Source organism: Rhinopithecus roxellana, chromosome 18 (genome assembly GCF_007565055.1).
Source record: "Rhinopithecus roxellana isolate Shanxi Qingling chromosome 18, ASM756505v1, whole genome shotgun sequence".
In the NCBI taxonomy this organism is placed as follows: Eukaryota; Metazoa; Chordata; class Mammalia; order Primates; family Cercopithecidae; genus Rhinopithecus; species Rhinopithecus roxellana.
The window spans coordinates 76,045,955-76,066,951 of NC_044566.1; the positions used below are offsets into that span (position 1 = coordinate 76,045,955).

Below are 20,997 nucleotides of genomic sequence, written 5' to 3' on the forward strand. Positions count from 1 at the left end.
CAGTGAAATAAAAGAGGACACAAACAAATGGAAGAACATACCATGCTCATGGATAGGAAGAATCAATATCGTGAAAATGGCCATACTGCCCAAGGTAATTTACAGATTCAATGCCATCCCCCATCAAGCTACCAATGACTTTCTTCACAGAATTGGAAAAAACTGCTTTAAAGTTAATATGGAACCAAAAAAGACTCTGCATTGCCAAGACAATCCTAAGTCAAAAGGACAAAGCTGGAGGCATCATGCTACCTGACTTCAAACTATACTACAAAGCTATAGTAACCAAAACAGCATGGTACTGGTACCAAAACAGAGATATAGACCAATGGAATGGAACAGAGCCCTCAGAAATAATACCAAACATCTACAGCCATCTGATCTTTGACAAACCTGAGAAAAACAAGAAATGGGGAAAGGATTCCCTATTTAATAAATGGTGCTGGGAAAATTGGCTAGCCATAAGTAGAAAGCTGAAACTGGATCCTTTCCTTACTCCTTATATGAAAATTAATTCAAGATGGATTAGAGACTTAAATGTTAGACCTAATACCATAAAAACCCTGGAAGAAAACCTAGGAATACCATTCAGGACATAGGCATAGGTAAGGACTTCATGTCTAAAACACCAAAAGCAACGGCAACAAAAGCCAAAATTGACAAATGGGATCTAATTAAACTAAAGAGCTTCTGCACAGCAAAAGAAACTACCATCAGAGTGAACAGGCAACCTACAGAATGGGAGAAAATTTTTGCAATCTACTCATCTGACAAAGGGCTAATATCCAGAACCTACAAAGAACTCAAACAAATTTACAAGAAAAAAACAAACAACCCCATCAAAAAGTGGGCAAAGGATATGAACAGACACTTCTCAAAAGAAGACTTTCGGCCAGGCGCGGTGGCTCAAGCCTGTAATCCCAGCACTTTGGGAGGCCGAGACAGGCGGATCACGAGGTCAGGAGATCGAGACCATCCTGGCTAACACGGTGAAACCCCGTCTCTACTAAAAAATACAAAAAAATTAGCCGGGCGAGGTGGCGGGCGCCTGTAGTCTCAGCTACTCGGGAGGCTGAGGCAGGAGAATGGCATGAACCCGGGAGGCGGAGCTTGCAGTGAGCTGAGATCTGGCCACAGCACTCCAGCCTGGGTGGCAGAGCGAGACTCCGTCTCAAAAAAAAAAAAAAAAAAAAAAAAAAGAAGACTTTCATACAGCCAATAGACACATAAAAAAATGCTCATCATCATTCGCCATTAGAGAAATGCAAATCAAAACCACAATGAGATACCATCTCACACCAGTTAGAATGGCAATCATTAAAAAAATCAGGAAACAACAAGTGCTGGAGAAAATGTGGAGAAATAGGAACACTTTTACACTGTTGGTGGGACTGTAAACTAGTTCAACCATTGTGGAAAACAGTATGGCGATTCCTCAAGGATCTAGAACTAGAAATACCATTTGACCCAGCCATCGCATTACTGGGTATATACCCAAAGGATTATAAATCATGCTGCTATAAAGACACATGCACACGTATGTTTATTGCAGCACTATTCACAATAGCAAACACTTGGAATCAACCCAAATGTCCATCAGTGACAGACTGGACTAAGAAAATGTGGCACATATACACCATGGAATCCTATGCAGTCATAAAAAAGGATGAGTTCGTGTCCTTTGTAGGGACATGGGTGCAGCTGGAAACCATCATTCTCAGCAAACTATCGCAAGAACAGAAAACCAAACACCACACGTTCTCACCCATAGGTGGGAATTGAACAATGAGATCACTTGGACATGGGAAGGGGAACATCACACACCGGGGCCTATTATGGGGAGCAGGGAGGGGGGAGGGATGGCATTGGGAGTTATAACTGATGTAAATGACGAGTTGATGGGTGCTGACAAGTTGCGTGCAGCACACCAACATGGCACATGTATACATATGTAACAAACCTGCACGTTGTGCATATGTACCCTAGAACTTAAATAAAAAAAAAAGAAAGAAAAAGAAATATGGCTAGTAAGGCTAAGGAACTAAGTTGTTAATTTTATTAATTTTAATGAATTTAAATAGGCACATCTTATGAAATGACACAAATGTACAATCCGCACTCACCACACCTTTAGTAACTGCTTGTGACCCTATCCTAGGTGGACTTGGGAACTCTGAGACCAACATCTGGAAGATTCATGTACTTGGTTTCCTCTGATAATCAACAACGTCTTTTAAGAGTAAAATTTCTCTTAACTGGTTTCCTTCAACATGCCTGAGTTAATACTCTATACCTTATGCCTTTTGTAGTTAGGCAAAAGCCATGCTCTAACAGCTAAAAGACTCAGATCTGTTACTAGTCAGATCTTTGGGAAGACTCTTTTTATGCACTTTTAACTGCCTAAAAAATGAGGAGGCTGAATTAAATAATTTCTAAAATTTAAAGTGCAAGGAGGACCTAATCTCCATTTATTTAAACCTCTGAAACCCAATGTCCAATCTGGAAACTTATTTCTAATTAAAATTAGAAACAATTTATAGAAGTCTTAGGGAGTTCTTGCCTTCCTGGAATTTCTTCAGTATCTTTAACTCAAACACAATTTTTTAACACAACAAATTACAAGGATGGAACTCTTGACCAAACATCAGTCCAGAATCAAGTTGCTAACACTTAAAAGGAAGCTAGAGGTTGGGCACAGTGGCTCACACCTGTAATCCCAATACTTTGGGAGGCCTAGGTGGGTGGATCACCTGAGGTCACGAGTTCAAGATCAGCCTAGCCAACAAGGCGAAACTCCATCTCTACTAAAAATACAAAAATTAGCTGGGCGTGGTGATGGGCACCTGTAATCCCAGCTACTCGGGAGGCTGAGACAGGAGAATCACTCGAATTCGGGAGGTGGAGGTTACAGTGAGCCAAGATTGTGCCACTGCACTCCAGCGTGGGTGACAGAGTGAAACTCCATTTCAAATAAATGAATGAATGAATGAATGAATGGAAGCTAGAAGAAACAGGAGTCTCTATTCACCCTTTTAAATAATTCATTATTGCCTATGATCAAACAATGTAAAGAGTATAAAAATTATCTTAATACTATGAAAAACAAAATATACCCTTTCTCAATCCTTCTTTTCTTCAGAATTTTAGCTAGTTTATTCAGTCCACGGAGACTAGTGGTAATATCATCATTCCTGTTTGCTGAATCAATTCTCAACTGAGCTTCAGCATAAGTCAGAGATGCCTAAAAAAGAAATTGTATGTTATATAATTCTTATAAATGATAGAAATATGGTTTTCAATATGTCCTCCTACTTTAACTACATAAAATCCATGATTTCAGAAAACCTAAAATCAGTAACAAAACACAAATTCTTAGCTTTGATACTACACATTTAGGATTTCTGGTTCATTAATTCTTATCTGAGGCATTATACAACATAAACAAACATATTTTAAAAGGTAAAATGGCAATGTTGTTAGCAAATAAACTTTAAACTTTACTTGCATATTCCAGTTACTGTATAAATACCCAGATAATGCTACAACATAAAGGTTAGATGGATTCTTCCTCTGATAACAAATGTGAAATCCTTTCCAGATAATTATTATTCTCCCGCAAATAATTAAGACTACAGGAGGTGAGACATCATGTTTTGCAGGAAATCTAATAAATACCCAAATTAAGTATGTAAAAACCAGACAAATCATAGGAGAAAAGAGTTAAATCCCCAATGATAAACAATGCAAATATACAAATAACTGCTTCTGTTCCTATTTCTCTCAGAGAAATCCACCATTTTTTTCTTTTTTTCTTTTTTTTTCTTGCTTACAAGAGTAGCTTCACAAGTGAAAAGAAGAAAGAGCGTAACAGAGTTAGATAATGCAGGTCCGGTCAGATTCCTGGGATAGCCAACTCATCTACTAAGAGTTTCCCCTCTGAAAGAGGTTTTATGTTATGTGTTCACTAGGTTTGTTTTCTTATCATTTTGTTATACTGACCAAGTCTTATACTGGTTATACTGACCAAGTCTTAAAAGAACTAAAAGTCTTAAAGAACTAAAAGTCATTCTTACTAAGTACAAACTGTGATGGCTTAAATAATTCACACATCACTATCAGTCTAACAGTTTTCTGTGCAACCACTAGTTAGCAGAACAGCAAGGATGCCAAAGGGCCAGAAAAAACAGGTTAAGTTTGGAAAACAGATCATTAGAAGATAAGGGGCTTGGCAAACCTTGAAGAAAGATGTAGGGCAAAATAAGAGAGAACATAAAGGATTCTTGGGAGAAGTACAAAAAAAAAGGAAAAGGACAAGAAAGACAACCTGGCTCCATTCCGAAGAAACAAGATCTCAGGCTAGTTCTACTGAAATCCAACAGTGACTTAAATATCATTTCTGTGAGAAAATGTGAAGAAAGAAGCAGTGTACCTGCTCACTTTTAAAACACTAACCATTTATAAGTAGGAACAGCTTCAATTACTAAGGTTCTTGACTTAAGGCATAAAACCAACAGTTGGTCTTCTCAAGTATATATACTTTGTAAGTTTCTGAATACAGGACAACTGCAACATGAACTAATTTCTGAATCACATTAAAAATTAAGCAGATAACTGGACAAAAAAAAAAAAACCCTCTTAATTTTGCTATAATAATGCCCCCATTCTATCCTGAGGGCACAGACCTAGCACTTGTTTTTCTGCCTAGAAAGACTCTTCCCCCTCACCGACTCAAACTGAAATACATTTATCTGTACCCACTTTACATGTTCAAAAGAGCATCCAGCTTGATTGAAAAATTCTCAAGAAGTGGGCAGCAATCTCAAATTTAGGTGATGGCACCGAGGCTGGGGCTGGTTACTGTGGCCTGGTATTAGCTGGGTCAAGAAAGCTGGCAATAAGACTCTGGTGGCCTGTTCTGCATTCTTCTCCGAGAGTAGGTAGCAAAGAGCCAAATGAGTTGTAGTGTAAATTTAAGTGCATCTGTATGTGTGTAAGCACGTGCCTGCAGCTGTGGACTTTTTTAGACCATGTTTATATCACAGGCATTTATATGTACATGTTTTTTCTATTTTAGGTTAAGTAAATATAAACTATTATACATAACATCCCTTTTCAAATATATATTTTTACATATGTGTATATATACATATACACAAATCTTTTAAAAATTTAACTTTATTTAGTTTTCAAAAAAGTACCAAAAAGTTTAAAAATTAGAGATTAGTAGCCATGAAACGAACCTTTGAATTAATAACACTTTTGGTAAACTTCGTTTTTAAGATTTCAGCGTTGTGATTCATTTCCCAAATACATGAAAATGCCAGCCTATGAAGGAAAATACAGAGTATTTGTTAATGGGAATTGGGTTAAAGTAGTAAATACAATGTCTTTAAGGAAAAAAAAACATGCAGAAATACCTGTCAACGTCACATTTTAAGGAACACAAGTTAGAGCTAAGCAACTCTGGAACCATGTCAATCCTCTGCAAAAGATAAAAATAGAACCACAGATTACTTAGCTATATCCATACATTTATTTGAGGTTCTATTCTCAAATAATATTAATTAAACAAGGAAAGAAAAGTGTTCTGGTTTTTATAAATAGGATAATTGAGAAAAGGTCAAATAAAAGGAATGTTTCTATAAAAGTACTTACACAAAATTGTTAAAGGAAAGCTATGAAGGAAAATTGGACTTCAGTTTAAGTCCTCTATACTAACGACCCAGCTGTCCTCTGAAAGTTTTAAATCTCTGGTCTGTGTAAGTTTATACTTGATAACTGGCACTCTATGACTGGACCTTTCTCCAATGCTTAATACAAACTACAAGGTGTTTTTAAAATACCAAAAAAAGAAAAGAGAAACTAAACTTTTATGGAAATAAAGTATAAAGAAGAACTTTGACAATAAATCACTAAGAGACTAAGTTTAACCTTCCCCTTGACTTTCCTAATACTTTACTTGTTATTTGAACCACTTGGTAACAAAAATTTTATATATATTTAGTGATTGAAAGCCATCTTATTCCATGTATCTTTCTTAGGTAATTCATGGCTGTTTAAAAATCCCTAGGTGTCTATGATTGCTAAATTTTTAAATTCAATACATTTACCTTTTCACAAAGATACACAGTTGTTCCTCTTCTGGCTGATTCTTGATCCAAGGCATTTCCTGGCCTAATAAAATGGCTCACATCAGCAATATGAACACCAACCTTAAAAAGACAAAAATAAAAGGATGTCAATATGCTTGACTGGGTAAATGTACCTAATGGGAGTTTCAGTAAGATAAAGTTTAGCTAAATTCAAAAAAGACTCAGTCACCTCTGCCATTTCAACTTCTGACATATGGCCAATAGTCTGCAGCTATAATTATACTTCACAAGAGTAATTAACAAGCAAATTCTATTCTAGGTCAGAAGAAAATGAACTCAGAACAGAACTACATTTAGGTAAGGACATTATTACATATTTATACCTCCAAATTTCCATTTTTGAGTTCTCTACAATGTAGAGCGTCGTCTATATCAGTACATCCTGGTGGATCTACACTACAAATACACAGATGTCTCAGGTCTTCTCGGTTCTTCATGTCCTAGAAGACATGAAATTATAAACAAATAAATTATTTCCAAAGCACAACTACAACATATTAATAGCTCTTGTGAAATCAGTAATACTTATACAAAAACAATTTAGCTGTATTTTCTTGATGACAACCACATCTCTTTTTCCTGCACTGGAGCAGAGAGACACCACATATGATTTGTAACTAATGGTTTCCTTCCCTTTGAAACATTTAACATATGCAAGTGTCTGCCCCACAGACAAACTTACCTTTCAATGAAGAAGCAAACGACTTCTCCTGTAATTCCTAAAAATGCTAGACCCAACAAAATGCAGGAAAAGAGGGCCCGTGGTGTCTACATATTTAAAACACATACAGAAATTAAACAAAACTAGGGAGGATATAATAATTTATAAAGTCACTACAAATTACTTTCAAGTTACCTTTTCAGTAATGCTCCAGGGCATCTTTGGCAGAAAACTAAGAACAGCCTGTGAAAAAGGCTTGTGGGGAACATCGTGTTCAAGTAACAGAACTTCTGTTTCAGTCTCCTTCTCTCCAACATCGCCTAAATTTCTCACAAAGTGTCCCTGAAACCAAGAGGCACTGTTAGAAATGCGTATTTTACAGCAAATTTACATCTTATCATATTAAATTCTTCAGCATTTACATATCATCTCAGTATTCCTAAATATTCCCAAAATGACTTCTGAAAAATGACCCTGTGGTATATTAGATAAGACTTCTCAACTGATTTATGATGGAAACTTCGTAAGGGTCCAGCTCTTACATTCTAAAGCATCTATTTCTCATTAACGTTCAAATTTAAAATGTGCTTCCAATATAATCTTTTCAAAATTTGTTGATTAGAATCTGTATAGAACTCAGTTTTCATAGCCATGATTAATAAAAATCATTGGTTTAAACATTTACATAAAAGAGGCCAGGCACAGTGGCTAACGCTTGTAATCTCAGCATTTTGGGAGGCTAAGGCGGATGGATCACTTGAGGCCAGTTCAAGACCAGCCTGGCCAACAGGACGAAACCCCATCTCCACTAAAAATTAGCTGGGCACAGTAGCGCACACCTGTAGTCCCAGCTAATTCAGAGGCTGAGACACAAGAATCACTTGAACCTGGGAGGTGGAGGGTGCAGTGGGCCGAGATCACGCCACTGCACTCCAGCCGGGGCAACAGGGTGAGACTCTCTCTCAAAAAGAAGAAATTTACATAAAAGTAACCAAATGATTTACACTGGAATTTCATAAAATTAATTTTCAAAGTAAATATGCTACTTACCAGGTCACTTTGTGAAATATTTCTAAATTTCAGTACAAATCCTACATAAAAGTGATTCCATTTTTATTAAAAGTAGAAATACTATTCACAAAATTTTAATTAAACGTCCCCAAATAAAATTAATACTTTAAGCTTACATTTGGATATCTGGAATTTCTGGGCCAACCATCAATAGCAACAATAATTCTCCGTCCTTCTAATGTAGAAGCCTGTCTGGTTTCTATGCGAATTCGAGGGATTCTCTTATCAGCAGGTGTAAAGAGATGTCTTCTTGACTAGCAAAAATTAGGAATAAAGATTTTACATAAAAAACATCTGAGGATGGAGGCAAAAGAAAGGCTGTAAGTTCTACTAAATGTTTATCTTTTTTTTATTACACAGTAAACGCTCTTTACTCACCTCCTTAATGTCTGACTTAGAAAGCATGCCACAATATGGTCTCCAATTCCTTTTTATTATTCCTACAACTCTGCCTGTAGGCTTCAACATTTTCTCGCTTACGGCAGTCTTAAGCTGAGATATAAAAATAATAATGTTCAGTTATATTCCTCTAAGTATTATCAAGCAATTTCCTTTCAAAATCAAAATACATACATGGATACTAATCCATTCAGGCAGTAAATTATGACATAAGACTACAGAATATTGATGTTTCAAAATTCTAGACAAGAACATGCCAAACCAAACCACAGACATTCTCTCTTGATAATAAAGCACTACAAAACAATCAAAAAGCAAAAACAAATAAATAAATATAACTGAATACACATGTTAGAACTCAACACTTTTCAGGATTAACATGAGGATTTACTGACTAAAATACACATACAGGTCTGGGAATTAGACTAGGCTTTGAGTACTAGTTTGCATAAATTAGCTATGTGGTATGGTGACTAGTTCCCTTTGGACCTTTATTTGTTCATTCTAAAGATTCTTCCTTATACAAAATAAAAACCCAAATAAAGAGTGTCTGCTATTAGAAATAACAAAAGTTCCTATGGTATTTCACTTCTTAACACTATCCAAAGGCCTGGACTCTCCATGGATAATTACACAATGAGACTCCAGAGCAATGTATATAAATGATGGAAAAAGAAGAATACAAAAACTATTACATGTATTCCAACTATTTATATTACTGTAATTATAAAATACAGAAATAAATAGGTCATATCAAGTACACTTAGCTTATATCATAAGAAATAACTGAAAGTATTCTCTTCATAATAAATATGGTACCAGATAAGTTGCCCAAATATAATGGCCCAGAAGTACATCTATTATGTTAAGGGAATTTCACCTAAAGCATTTCTAAAACATTTCCTAAAACATTACTTAAAGCATTTCAGAAAATTTTAAATTTGTATTTACCTAAACCTCACTAAGTCAAATAACATACTTGAATGTTACAGATTTTCAGTTTCATACTTGTATTAACTCATACTCGTATTAACAGTCTGTTTGCATTTAAACCCATTTATTTGAGCAAATTAAGACAATAAAACTACATAGAAGAGAAAAAAAAATGTGTATGACATGTGTTAAATATACAAAACTATAATTTTATGCAATAAATCTGAAAGCAATGAAACCTGTTGTCTTCCAAAGCTGACATATTAATAACACAAAGCTACACAAACAAAAAAAAATCCTGCTTAGATTCATACCATTCGTTCTCTCTCTTCTTCTTTCTCCACATCTTCTTCATTTTGACCTTCATCTTGTAAAACAACAGAAGATGGTGCTACCCACTGACTCCTGGGGAGAAGCTCCACAGCCACAATATCTTCGTGAACAGCTCTGTTTAAATGTTTCAGTCCCTGTAAGATTATCTGTTTAAAACAACAGAGGGCATGAGCCCAAATATTTTTAATGGCAATATATTAAAGGGAAGATCATCTAACAGATATTTACATACATTCTGAATGCCTCTATGGAATCTCTATTCCTCCTTTATAGATTTTCTTTCTCTATTGTGTCCCTAATTTCACAACCTTAATTTCTCAATATCAGGTAGAAAAAACGTAAGTCAGAATATACAGCTTGTGTTCATGGCTCCATCATAACTTACGCTAGTACCAAGAGACTTTGGAAAAATTATTTATGCTCTCTAAATCTCAAGGTCCTGATTGGTCAAATAAGAGTACGCTACCTAGTTTTTTATAGGTTGGGTTGAACATTAAATGAAATGCCATGCGCAAAGATTTAAAAAACTACCTGGCAAATCATGAGCACTGTTAAAAAAAAAAAAAAAAGAAAGAAAAAAGTTACTATTTGCTTTAAAGAATGTGAAGCCTCATATGTTACGCAAATAGTATTTACCATTAACTGGTCATAATATATAAAATAGCATCTTTATTTTAGTGTATAAGAAATTTATTTATATACTTGCCTCTTTATTTTCTTCATTGTCACCATGAATCCATACTGTAGCTTCTAAGTAATTTTCCCTGCTGGCTCTAAATGTTCCTTGAAGGTATGTACCAGATTTTATGCCTTGCTGTAGCTTACTTAAGGGAAGATGCTCTGAAAATATTATTTTTCCACTTTCTATTTCATTCTATGAAATAAGCAAACCAAAAGATGCCGCTAATAAGTCTTCTGTTCACTCAATACACAACTATTATTAATATCAGGGAATTTTTGAAATCTACATTATGGTATACACAACTCTGAATAGGAAAAAATATAGTAGCTTTTCTCATAGGCCAGTGCTAATAAAAACAGCTTTCTATGATGAAGTATTCATTTTGTGATCTCTAATATGGTAGCCACTAGACACAAGTTTCTCTTGGGCACTTGAAAGATAGATAGTACCACTAAGAAACTGAATTTTTAATACATATTAAATTTAAACAGTCACATATAACTAAGTGGCTACATATTAGGGCAATGCTTAATCTGTATTTCAAAAATCAAACTCAACTTTTAACTTCTCATTTCCTTTTGGTTTCATGAAGTATCACAAAAGAAAGAAGGAATGACAGAAATGTAAAGATTGGATTTACATATAATGTCCTATCACTTAAAACCTATTTCTATAACAAGGGCTACCATTTATACTTACCATACCTATGTGCCAGGCACTGAGATGAAAATTGTATTAATGCCACAGTTATCATCTTATTTGATCCTTACAACAATATTATGAAATCATTATTGCTAAACATTACATATTTATATATAAGAAAATGAAGGCTCAGAATTTAATTATTCCCTTAGCACTCCTTCTCACATCAGCTATTGCAATGACTCCTTTACTCACTTCTCTGCCTCTAATCTTTCCTGGATAAAATGCATAATCTTACACACTGACACGAGAGTGGTCTTACAAATAAATACTATTTCCGATCATTCTCTCCTGCTCCACCAATCCACATTCATATACTCTTGCTTTTTCTTAGCCTGATATATAAGAAAGGGATCTCAGAATCCTTTCCTCTTCATAGCAGCCCTTCTGAGAGATCTTTTTAAATCAATTGAAAAATTACTAACCTACAGAATAAGTTATAGGTCTTTACTATCTGGATACTCCCCTCCCTCTTCTTTCTCTGCCTGCAGTGCCTGCCATTTCTTTACTTGTCAACAGTTACTCTTTATTCACAAATCAGCCATGGATTCCATTCATTTTTTCCTCAACCAAACAGTGCTACCACGTAACAGGCCCTACTCAGGTTAATGGGAATACATCTATTTTAGAAAGTTGTCTTTTAGGAATGGCATTTCAATAAGCCTATGACATCCACTCTTGTTTATAACACAACTATTCCAAATCCAGCTTACCCACCGACATTCCAATTTTTAAATTTGGTATCTATGTGCCTAATATTCCAAAGTGGCTATTTTAATATTTTTACTTTTCAAAAACAAAACAAAACAAAAACATACCACTTCTTCAGACAAACAAGCAAGACGATCTATGAGTTCAGGGTTAGCAGTTAGGCTCTTTACATATTCTTCACCTGAAAAAATAAGTTTATGTCATTTTTGATAGTATTTTTTCCTTAGATACAAAAAAGATGGATAGTCTTGTTTGCAACAGTATACATGCCATTCTTTCATTGATTAAGAGACAGTCTCACGCTGTCTCTCAGGCTGGAGTGCAGCAGTGCAATGACACATCACTACAGCCTAGAATCCCTGGGCACAAGCTATCTTCATGCCTTAGCCTCCTGAGTAGCTGGGACTATAGTTACACACTACCATTCATGGCTCTCTCTTTTTTTTTTTTTCTGTAGAGACATAGTCTCCCTATGTTGCCCAGGCTGGTCTTGAACTCCTGGTCTCAAGCAAGCCTCTTGCCCTGACCTCCCAAAGTGTTGGGATTACGGCACCTGGCCTCAATTTATTTAAGAAACAAAACCCAAAAATCTGTTGATGTGATCATGCCTAAGCAGAGGCAGGCGTTCCAGTGTATTTATGAGATTTCATCGCTAAACCAGTTGCAAATACTGAGGCGAAAATTAACAGCCACTGGGCACCACAACATATTTAGCTTAAAAACTACGTGAAATTTAAAAATACAAAAATATCACATGAAGTTACATAGGACTACGAAAATACTAAATAGTAAAGTGAACATCTGACTATAGGTCTGATGATGATTTTTACACGTATTTGCAAACATGCACTAAGTACTTCTACATTTAGACTTACAAGTGAAAGCTGGTATTCCTTCTTCTACAGCTTTCTCTTTGTTTTTCCTGTCATTTGTTATGAAGATAACTTGCAGGTGGTTGTCTGCTGACATTTTCTTCAAATGTTCATTGTACCATTTTGCTGCTACTCGAATAGCTCTATCATTCCTGTCATTAGCATTTTCTCCCTGCTCTTGTTCTACATAGGTTTCTCTAAATGGAAAGGAAAGAAAAAAACGAAATAAAAGAAAAAAACGAAATAAAAGGAAATCAGTAGACACAAGGATAGACACACATATCCTTGTGAAAACTCTTAGCACATACATGCTTAACCACTAAACCAGAAAAAGTCAATGGTATATCTTTTCTCTGGAATGTATTCAGATGTACACCTCAGAGAAGAAATTAAGATTCCTATAATTAAGTTTTTAAGAAACAATTTGCTAGGAAAAGAAGAAAATTATGTTATTAATGGGACAAGAAAAAGGCTAATAGAATTTTTTTTCCTAAAAAGAAAAATTCAAGATCAGAATTTATACTTCAGGTTGAGACACTAAATAATAGTTTGTTGAGATAAATTATAATACAATTTCACAGGTCTGATAATCAGATTTCACTCAAACTGTAGGTTAATAGCAATTCCTAAAAGCTACAAATAGTGTAAGTAGATCATTTATAATCAGAATTCTACAGTCACTAATAAATAATGCATGTAAATTATCCATGGTAAACACTAATAGCTGAAGCTATGTAGAGACTGAAAAGCCAGGTATATTAATAGATACTACATATTTCTTTTATCTAAACTCCCAAATGTCAACACATTCATCTATTTCTTTAAATCTGTTCATCAAAGCCAGGTTTCAGTACAACAGCAAAGTTCACTATAATAGCTTCCAGTACTTAATGGTAGTAGATTCAATTTTATAATCTGATCGATTTATATTAATCGTTTTAGAATTATTTTATTCCTCATCGTTGAATGCACTTGCTAATGCTTTTTTTTTTTTTTTTTTTTGAAACAGAGTCTTGCTCTGCAGCTCAGGCTGGAGTGCAGTGGCATGATCTCAGCTTACTGCAACCTCTACCTCCGGGTTCAAGCGATCCTCCCAAATCAGTCTCGCAAGCAGCTGGGACTAGAGGCATGTACCACCACAACCAGCTAATTTGGCTAGGCTGGTCTGAACTCCTGGCCTCAAGTGATCTGTCCATCTCAACCTCCCAAAGTGCCAGGATTACAGACATAGGCCACCATGCCCAGCTGCTAATGCTTAAAGCTTATCAGTGAAAGACAGAGTCATAAATTTTTGAATTGGTTTCAAACGTGGGTCTTTCTGCACTGAAAAATAAGTGACGTTCCTATTTCTGGATTTCAAGGAGGTACTAACAATAAGAAGCCTACAAGGGCTTTACTGGTATTCTTTACAAGGACATTGAAGTTTGAGATATAAGAATCAAGAAAGTTGAGAAATTAAGGTTTTTAAAAATGTGCATAATCTGATGGAATTTCATTACCAGAATCCTACACACTAATCCAATGGTTCTCAATTCAGTGAATTCGCCCCCCAGGGCATTTTGCATCATTACAACTGAGTGGTGGTGGTGGTGGGGGTAAGGGGTGGTGATTCTGCCAAAGAGGCTAGGAACACTGTTAAACATCCTACAATGTATAAAACAGCCTTCCCACCACACACACAAAAAATTCAGTTCAAAATATCTGTAATGCCAAGATTGAGAAGCCCTGATCTAATCCAATAAAAGTACCATAAATACCCATCATAGATTATTTATGTAATATAACATAATAGGCAATATCTTATTTTCTGAGACCACACACTGAGTTCAAAGGTCTTGAATCTAAAAGCACAACAAAGAATTCTATTCTTGGCCAGGCACGGTGGCTCATGCCTGTAATCCCAGCACTTTGGGAGGCTGAGGTGGGCGGATCACGAGGTCAGGAATTTGAGACCAGCCTGACCAACATGGTGAAACCCTGTCTCTACTAAAAATACAAAAATTAGCCGGGCATAGTGGTACGTGCCTGTAATCCCAGCTACTCAGGAGGCTGAGGAAGGAGAAACGCTTGAACTTGGGAGGCGGAGGTTGCAGTGAGCCGAGATCATGCCACCGCACTCCAGCCTAGGCGGCAGAGTGAGACTGCGTCTCAAAAAAAAAAAACAAACAAACAAAGAATTATGCTCCTTAACCTAATCTTGCTCAATGTAATCAGCTGCAAAGTATTAAACTTTTTAAAAGACCATTAAGAATAAATCTACTTTCTACTTTTAAACAAAATAGAAACTTCACAAACTCATACATTTTATTACCCTGTTGTTCACATTTTATGGCATTCCAAGAACTTAGGCAAATCTCATCTTCCAAGAGTCTATGGTCCAACTCAAGCTAAAACCAATTCAAAATGAAAACATTTTGGAAATAAAATTACCTACTGTAGTCTAGGAGTCAGCAGGCCTTGGTTTTAGGCTTGAGCCTATCAATGCCTGTGGGACCTCAGAGAGATTCACTTAGCATTATCTTCTGCACAGCGATGTAAGAATCAAATAGGGTATGAAATCTATCACTTACCTACTGACAATGTCACAAATTACTCACAGGAACCCTCTTCCCAATTTAGCTAATCCTGTGGTTTTCTGATATTTAACTTAGCAATATTTTTCCTACCTATGGTGCTCATTAGTGAAAGTATAGAAATGCTTCTCTTGGTTATTAGTCACATCTCGGATACGTTTATATACGGGGGCACTGCGATTTCTCACTTCTTGAAGAACTGTTTGTAGCACAATTACATTCCTGATGGCAGGGTCCTCAAGAACATCAATCTTAAAAAAAGAAAGTAAGTTAATTTTTCCTATATTCATTTGTAAGTAGCCTCTGTCAAACACAAAATCCTGTTTTATGTTGGGCATAAATACTTTATGTTTTAAAAACACTGAATAAGTTAGCCAAGAAGCTATTTGGCTATAGAAAACAACAGTCACTAAATCCTTCAGATCTATTTAAAAAGCACACTTAAACAGACCAATCACAAGACTTCGTAGAGTTAAGGGTATTAATAAAGAAATACGTTGGCCCACATAGTTTTTGTTCGTAGGCACTTACAAGCTGCCTGGGAGTCGCAGGCTGGAGGCCACAGAAGCCCAGGTCCCCGGCCTCCAGGCACTTACAATCTAAGGCAGAAGAGACACCAGGAGTTAGAAAAATAACGTGTCTAAAATACGACTCCAAAAACTACATTTTTTAAAGCGCAAGGAAAAGAACCTCGGCCTGGGGAACAGGCAGCTTGGGTCCCCAGGGGGTTTCCCTTCCCCTAGATATGAGACACTGCCAAAGACCCTAATCCCTGAGCCTCAGTTTCCCTACGTGTCATACCCCCTTGTCCCGGTGGGGCCTCGCTGTCGGCGGTTCGCCCGCCCACGCACCTGGTGCAGTAACACATTAGTGTCAGGCAGCAAGTAGTGCGGCTGCGGGCAGAGGCTGCTCGCCGGGTCCTGGGGCTGCGGCTCCAAGGCCGGCCCCTCGTGCGCCCCGCCACACGCTGCGCACCCGGGCGCACCGCAGCCGATGTCGTCTCGCAGGTAGTGCTCGCGCACGATCTTCATCACGCCGCCCGCCCGGGTCTTTTTTAAGAACGTCTTGGACTTGAGCATCTTGCCTCGCCGCGCAGAATGCTAACCCCAGCACTGCTCCGGCAAAAGGCTTCAAGCTAGGACACAACTATGCCTCATCCGGAGGTTCTCCCTTTTCGGTTCCTGGATATTAGTAACACTTCTCGCGGTAAAATGTCGAGACAAACGTTGATTGGCTCTCTGACGGCCGCGGGGATTGGGCGAGAGTGAGGAGGGGCGGCAAAGCAAGGCGAGGAGCCATTTCCGCCCGTAGCCTAGGCGGGGCTCGCTTCTGGACTCCACCTCCCATCGTGTATTGCTTTCAGCGCCTCGGAACATCCGGGAGAGCTGACTTCCGGCGGCTTGTGGGAGTGCTTCTTCTATCTTCCTTACGGGTGCGGAGATGGTTGTCTTGGTTACTGGTCCTAACGGTCCCCTGCCCTGAAATCCCTTGTTGAGGGCCTGCAACCTTGAGCTTCCGACTGGAGACGCCTTTGGTCCCTCGAAGTATCTGCACTGGCGGCTGGTCAAGCGTTCAGTGTGGAGTAATTGACTCTTTCGAGGTAACTTGCGACTGTCATCCGTTTGCCGCGTGGGGCAAGGAATCCCCCGACCTGCCAAGTTTGGGGCTTAATTTTCACGCTGAGTGTGTAGGCAGTCCCCGTTTCGGGTCCTTTGTAATCGAGGAGAGGATTTGTCTTTGAATTCACTTTTTCTTACCCATTTCCCTTCAAAAAGGAGGGAGCCCGATCTTAGTATAGTTCTCGCTGTTTCCACTCCATACACCTTTCCTTATCATTCAGTTTAGAAAAACCGAAATATTTAATAGCATAATTTGTTATATCATGAGGTATTAAGGTAGTTGCTAACATTCTTATGAAAGAGTAATGTTATATTTAGAATTTCTTTAACTTATACCCTGTTTTCATTCTGCTATCTATAAAAAATGTTTTTGTCTACCTGTTTTCCCTATTTAAAAAACTTTCAGTGATGACTCATTGCCTATAAAATAAAATCCAACCGTATTTTGACATATAAGGCCCTCCAGTCTTGATTGTTAAGGAGGGGTGTGTGTGTGTGTGTGTGTGTGTGTGTGTGTGTGTGTGTGTGTGTTTTGGGGCGGGGGGGAATGGAAGGAGTAACTATTCCAAGACTTGGCTTTGTTTTTTTTTACTTCCACTCACGTATCGTTAATAACTGCATGATTTCTCCTCTTTACTATGCCTGTCCAAGTCTTTTAAGAGTCTAAGTGCTACCTCCGTGTAACCTTTCCCTGACCAACTCAGTCGTGATTTCTGTTATCTTTGAGCATGTGTTGCTTTTAGTAGTGCCATTCTTGATTATGATGGGCTTTTTTCTTCATCTTGTACATTTCTTTGTTTTGTCCAAATAAGATTCCTCCCCCCAGGAACTGTTGTTTTTTGTTTGTTTGTTTTGTTTCTTTAAAGTTCCTCGAAGACTGAGTTCGTAGTAGGAATTAATGTGTTTGATTTGGGCACTAACTTACTGCAATAATCTGTTCTAGATTAGGGGTGCACTAAATTGCCTAATATTTATTTAAGGAATCCTTAGTCTCTCTTCAATACGGTCCATGATTTCTGCAGTTAATTTTTAAGTTAATGTTGTTTTTTAACCTACAGAATATTAAAATCGAATTAGAGAAGAAAACTGATCCATAATAATAAAAATGTCTCGAAAAATTTCAAAGGAGTCAAAAAAAGTGAACATCTCTAGTTCTCTAGAATCTGAAGATATTAGTTTAGAAACAACAGTTCCTACGGATGATATTTCCTCATCAGAAGAGCGAGAGGGTAAAGTCAAAATCACCAGGCAGCTAATTGAACGAAAAGAACTACTTCATAATATTCAGTTACTAAAAATTGAGCTATCCCAGAAAACTATGATGATCGACAATTTGAAAGTGGATTATCTTACAAAGGTAAGATCAGGTTTAAATTTTGTTTTCTGTATGCTTTATTGTCTTCAAATGGCAGGTAAATAAGAATTAAATACACACACACATTATCTGAACTTGAAATGATACATTTATATTTCTTGACAAGTATAGCCTTTAAATAATTTTGGTGTTCATAGAAGTAGAGAATAGAATGGTGGTTACCGAGGGCTGACGTGATTGGGGTAAAGGAGGATTGGGGAGATGTTGGTCAAAGGATACATTATTACAGTTGAATAGGAGGAATACATTCAAGAGATCTATTGTACAGCATGGTGACTATAGTTAATGACATTGTAATCTTGAAAAAAACAGCAGATGTTAAGTGTTCTTATTACTAAGATAACTATGTGAGGTAAAACATTTGTTAATTAGCTAGAGTTAACCATTTCCCAATGTACATATATTTCAAAACATTATGTTGTACCTGACAAATACAGTTTTATCTGTCAGTTGGATCACCTGAGGTCAGCAGTTTGAGACCAACCTGGCCAACATTGTGAAACCCCAGCTCTACTGAAAAAAAAAAAAAAGCCAGCCGTGATGGCAGGTGCCTGTAATCCCAGCTACTCAGGAGTCTGAGGTGAGAGGCTGAGGCAGGAGAATCGCTTGAACCCGGGAGGTGGAGTTTGCAGTGAGCCACGATCGCGCTGCTGCACTTCAGCCTGGGCAACAGAGCAAGACTCTGTCTCAAAAACTAATAATAATAATAATAATTGGAGGCCAGGTGCGGTAGCCAACACCTGTAATCCCAGCACTTTGGATGCTGAGGCCAGTGGATTGCTCTCAAGCTCAGGAGTTCGAGACCACCCTGGCCAACATGGTGAGATCACCTTGCTGTTAATAAATAAATAAATAAATAAAATAAAATAAAATAGCCCTGTGTGGTGGTGCTCCACCTATGGGCCCCGCTACTCCCGAGGCTGAGGCAAGAGAATCACTTGAATCCAGGGGCAGAGATTGCAGAGAGCTGAGGTCGTGTCACTGCACTCCAGCCTGAGTGACAGAGCAAGACCCTAGCTCAAAATGATAATAATAATTTGAATATTGAAATATGGAGTGATTTAAAGGTAGATATGGATGAATTACTTTTGTAGACTCGGTTTTAAAAATCTAGCACATATGAGGTATATTTTCTCTTTTTTTTTTTTCTTTTGAGACAGTCTTGCTCCGTCGCCTAGGCTAGAGTGCAGTGGTACAATCTTGCTCATTGCAACCTCTGCCTCTTGGGTTCAAGCAATTCTCCTGCCTCAGCCTCCCACATAGCTGGAATTACAGGTGATCACCACCATGCCTGGCTAATTTTTTGTGTGTTTTTAGTAGGGATGGAGTTTCACCATGTTGGCCAGGCTGGTCTGGAACTCCTGACCTCAGGTGATCCACCCATCTCGGCCTCCCAAAGTGGAAGTATATTTCCTTAGATGTATTTTCTCACCATGTTGTTTGCTACTTCATTTAGCACTAATTGATATGACTGATTTGATAGGGAGAATAAAAATTACAATTTTTTTTTTTTTCTGAGATGGAGTCTGACTCGGTTGCCCAGGTTGGAGTGCAGTGGTGTGACCTCGGCTCACTGCAACCTCCTCCTCCCAGATTCAAGTGATTCTCCTGCCTCAGCCTCCTGAGTAGCTGAGATTACAGGCGCCTGCCATCACGCCTGGCTAATTTTTGTATTTTTAATAGAGACACGGTTTTTTTGCCATGTTGGCCAGGCTGATCTCGAACTCCTGGCTTTATGTGATCCGCCTCCCTCTGCCTTCCAAAGTGCTGGGATTACAGGCATGAGCCACCGCACCTGACCAGCCAAAATTATAATTATCTTTGCTCTGGAAATTTGGTTTCTTTGGTACCTTTCTTTTGCTACATACTGTTTCTATCTATAAAATAGTTACTCTGTCATAATAAGATGCATAAATTAAGGTTCCATAATCATTAGCAAACGATGTTTGCCATACAAATTAAAGATGTTCTAGTCATTGTTTTTTGTCATTGTGTGGTTATCTACGGTTATAGGATTTGATGTAAGACTTATGAAGTTGTCACTAGCTATGAGAACTTTACAGCGATTTCAGAAAGACCAAAGAGTTCTTTCCCACTGTCACTGAGAACATCTTTTCTTTCCCATGGTGAACCCATCATCTTTCCTCTTGGTCCAGCTCTTTCTACCTGCACATTTTATTGTTTCACTTAGACTATCTCACTTGATAAGTCTGTCTCCTATTTTAGTTCTTGCCTATGTATACCAGCTTACTTCAGTATCCTGCCACTGAAAAATTTCTTGACCATGCCTCTCAAAGTTACCCAAAGCCTCAATCTTGATGAAGTAAAGGACCAGTTTAGGTAAACTTTTAAAAAATATACGAATGGCTAACATTTATTGAGTGCTTATGCTGTGCCAGACATTGTTCTAAGAACCTTTACGTGTTGCCTCATTTAAGCCTCATAGCAACCCTGTGAAAGATAGGTACTTTTAGGGGAGGAGGCTTTCCCTGAACCATTATATTAAATGAATGATACAGTAAGTTAGATAGTACCGGTTACTTAGTGTCTTAGTCCATTTGGTCAGCTATAACAAAATACCATAGACTGGGTAGCTTATAAGCAACAAAAATTTATTTTGCACAGATCTGGAAGCAAGACAGTCCAAGATAAGGGTGCTCGTATGATGAGGTTCTGATGGGGGCCCTCTCCCAGGTTGCATACTTCTTGCTGTGTCCTCCTATGGCACAAGGGTAAGCTAGCTCTCTGGGATCACTATTATAAGGGCACTAATCCCAACAATGAGGGTTCTACCCTTATAACCTAATCATCCCAAAGGCCCCCACTTCCTGCTACTCACATTGGTGATTAGGTTTCAATATACGAATTTTGAGGGGACACAGAAAATAAGCCCGCAGTAAGTATTGGCCGTTGT

General features: G+C 37.7%; 2 protein-coding genes across 6 annotated transcripts in view; one reads left to right on the forward strand and one right to left on the reverse strand.

Moving 5' to 3' along the window:
* The window catches only part of DIS3 (DIS3 homolog, exosome endoribonuclease and 3'-5' exoribonuclease), a 32,027-nt gene extending 15,593 nt beyond the window's left edge, over window positions 1–16,434 (reverse strand). The window contains exons 1-15 of one of the 3 annotated variants that reach the window (XM_030922356.1): window positions 15,941–16,434; window positions 15,621–15,688; window positions 15,183–15,340; window positions 12,520–12,713; window positions 11,752–11,825; window positions 10,256–10,423; window positions 9,531–9,695; window positions 8,263–8,376; window positions 8,001–8,138; window positions 7,009–7,155; window positions 6,476–6,592; window positions 6,111–6,212; window positions 5,418–5,482; window positions 5,241–5,325; window positions 3,114–3,241 (exon numbers count right to left, since the gene is read on the reverse strand). In XM_030922356.1, coding sequence (XP_030778216.1) covers window positions 3,114–3,241; window positions 5,241–5,325; window positions 5,418–5,482; window positions 6,111–6,212; window positions 6,476–6,592; window positions 7,009–7,155; window positions 8,001–8,138; window positions 8,263–8,376; window positions 9,531–9,695; window positions 10,256–10,423; window positions 11,752–11,825; window positions 12,520–12,613 — 1,397 coding nt within the window. In that variant the 5' untranslated portion in view covers window positions 12,614–12,713; window positions 15,183–15,340; window positions 15,621–15,688; window positions 15,941–16,434. The remainder of the gene's footprint in view (window positions 1–3,113; window positions 3,242–5,240; window positions 5,326–5,417; window positions 5,483–6,110; window positions 6,213–6,475; window positions 6,593–7,008; window positions 7,156–8,000; window positions 8,139–8,262; window positions 8,377–9,530; window positions 9,696–10,255; window positions 10,424–11,751; window positions 11,826–12,519; window positions 12,714–15,182; window positions 15,341–15,620; window positions 15,689–15,940) is intronic. The other 2 variants (XM_010377649.2, XM_010377646.2) reach the window with 2 other exon arrangements.
* PIBF1 (progesterone immunomodulatory binding factor 1) overlaps window positions 16,397–20,997 on the forward strand; it is a 245,544-nt gene continuing 240,943 nt past the window's right edge. For all 3 annotated transcript variants that reach the window (XR_004054729.1, XM_010377651.2, XM_030922358.1), the window contains exons 1-2: window positions 16,397–16,689; window positions 17,767–18,065. Coding sequence is in view for 2 of the 3 variants with exons in the window: in XM_010377651.2 (XP_010375953.1) it covers window positions 17,814–18,065 (252 nt within the window). In the remaining variant the exon portion in view is untranslated. The remainder of the gene's footprint in view (window positions 16,690–17,766; window positions 18,066–20,997) is intronic.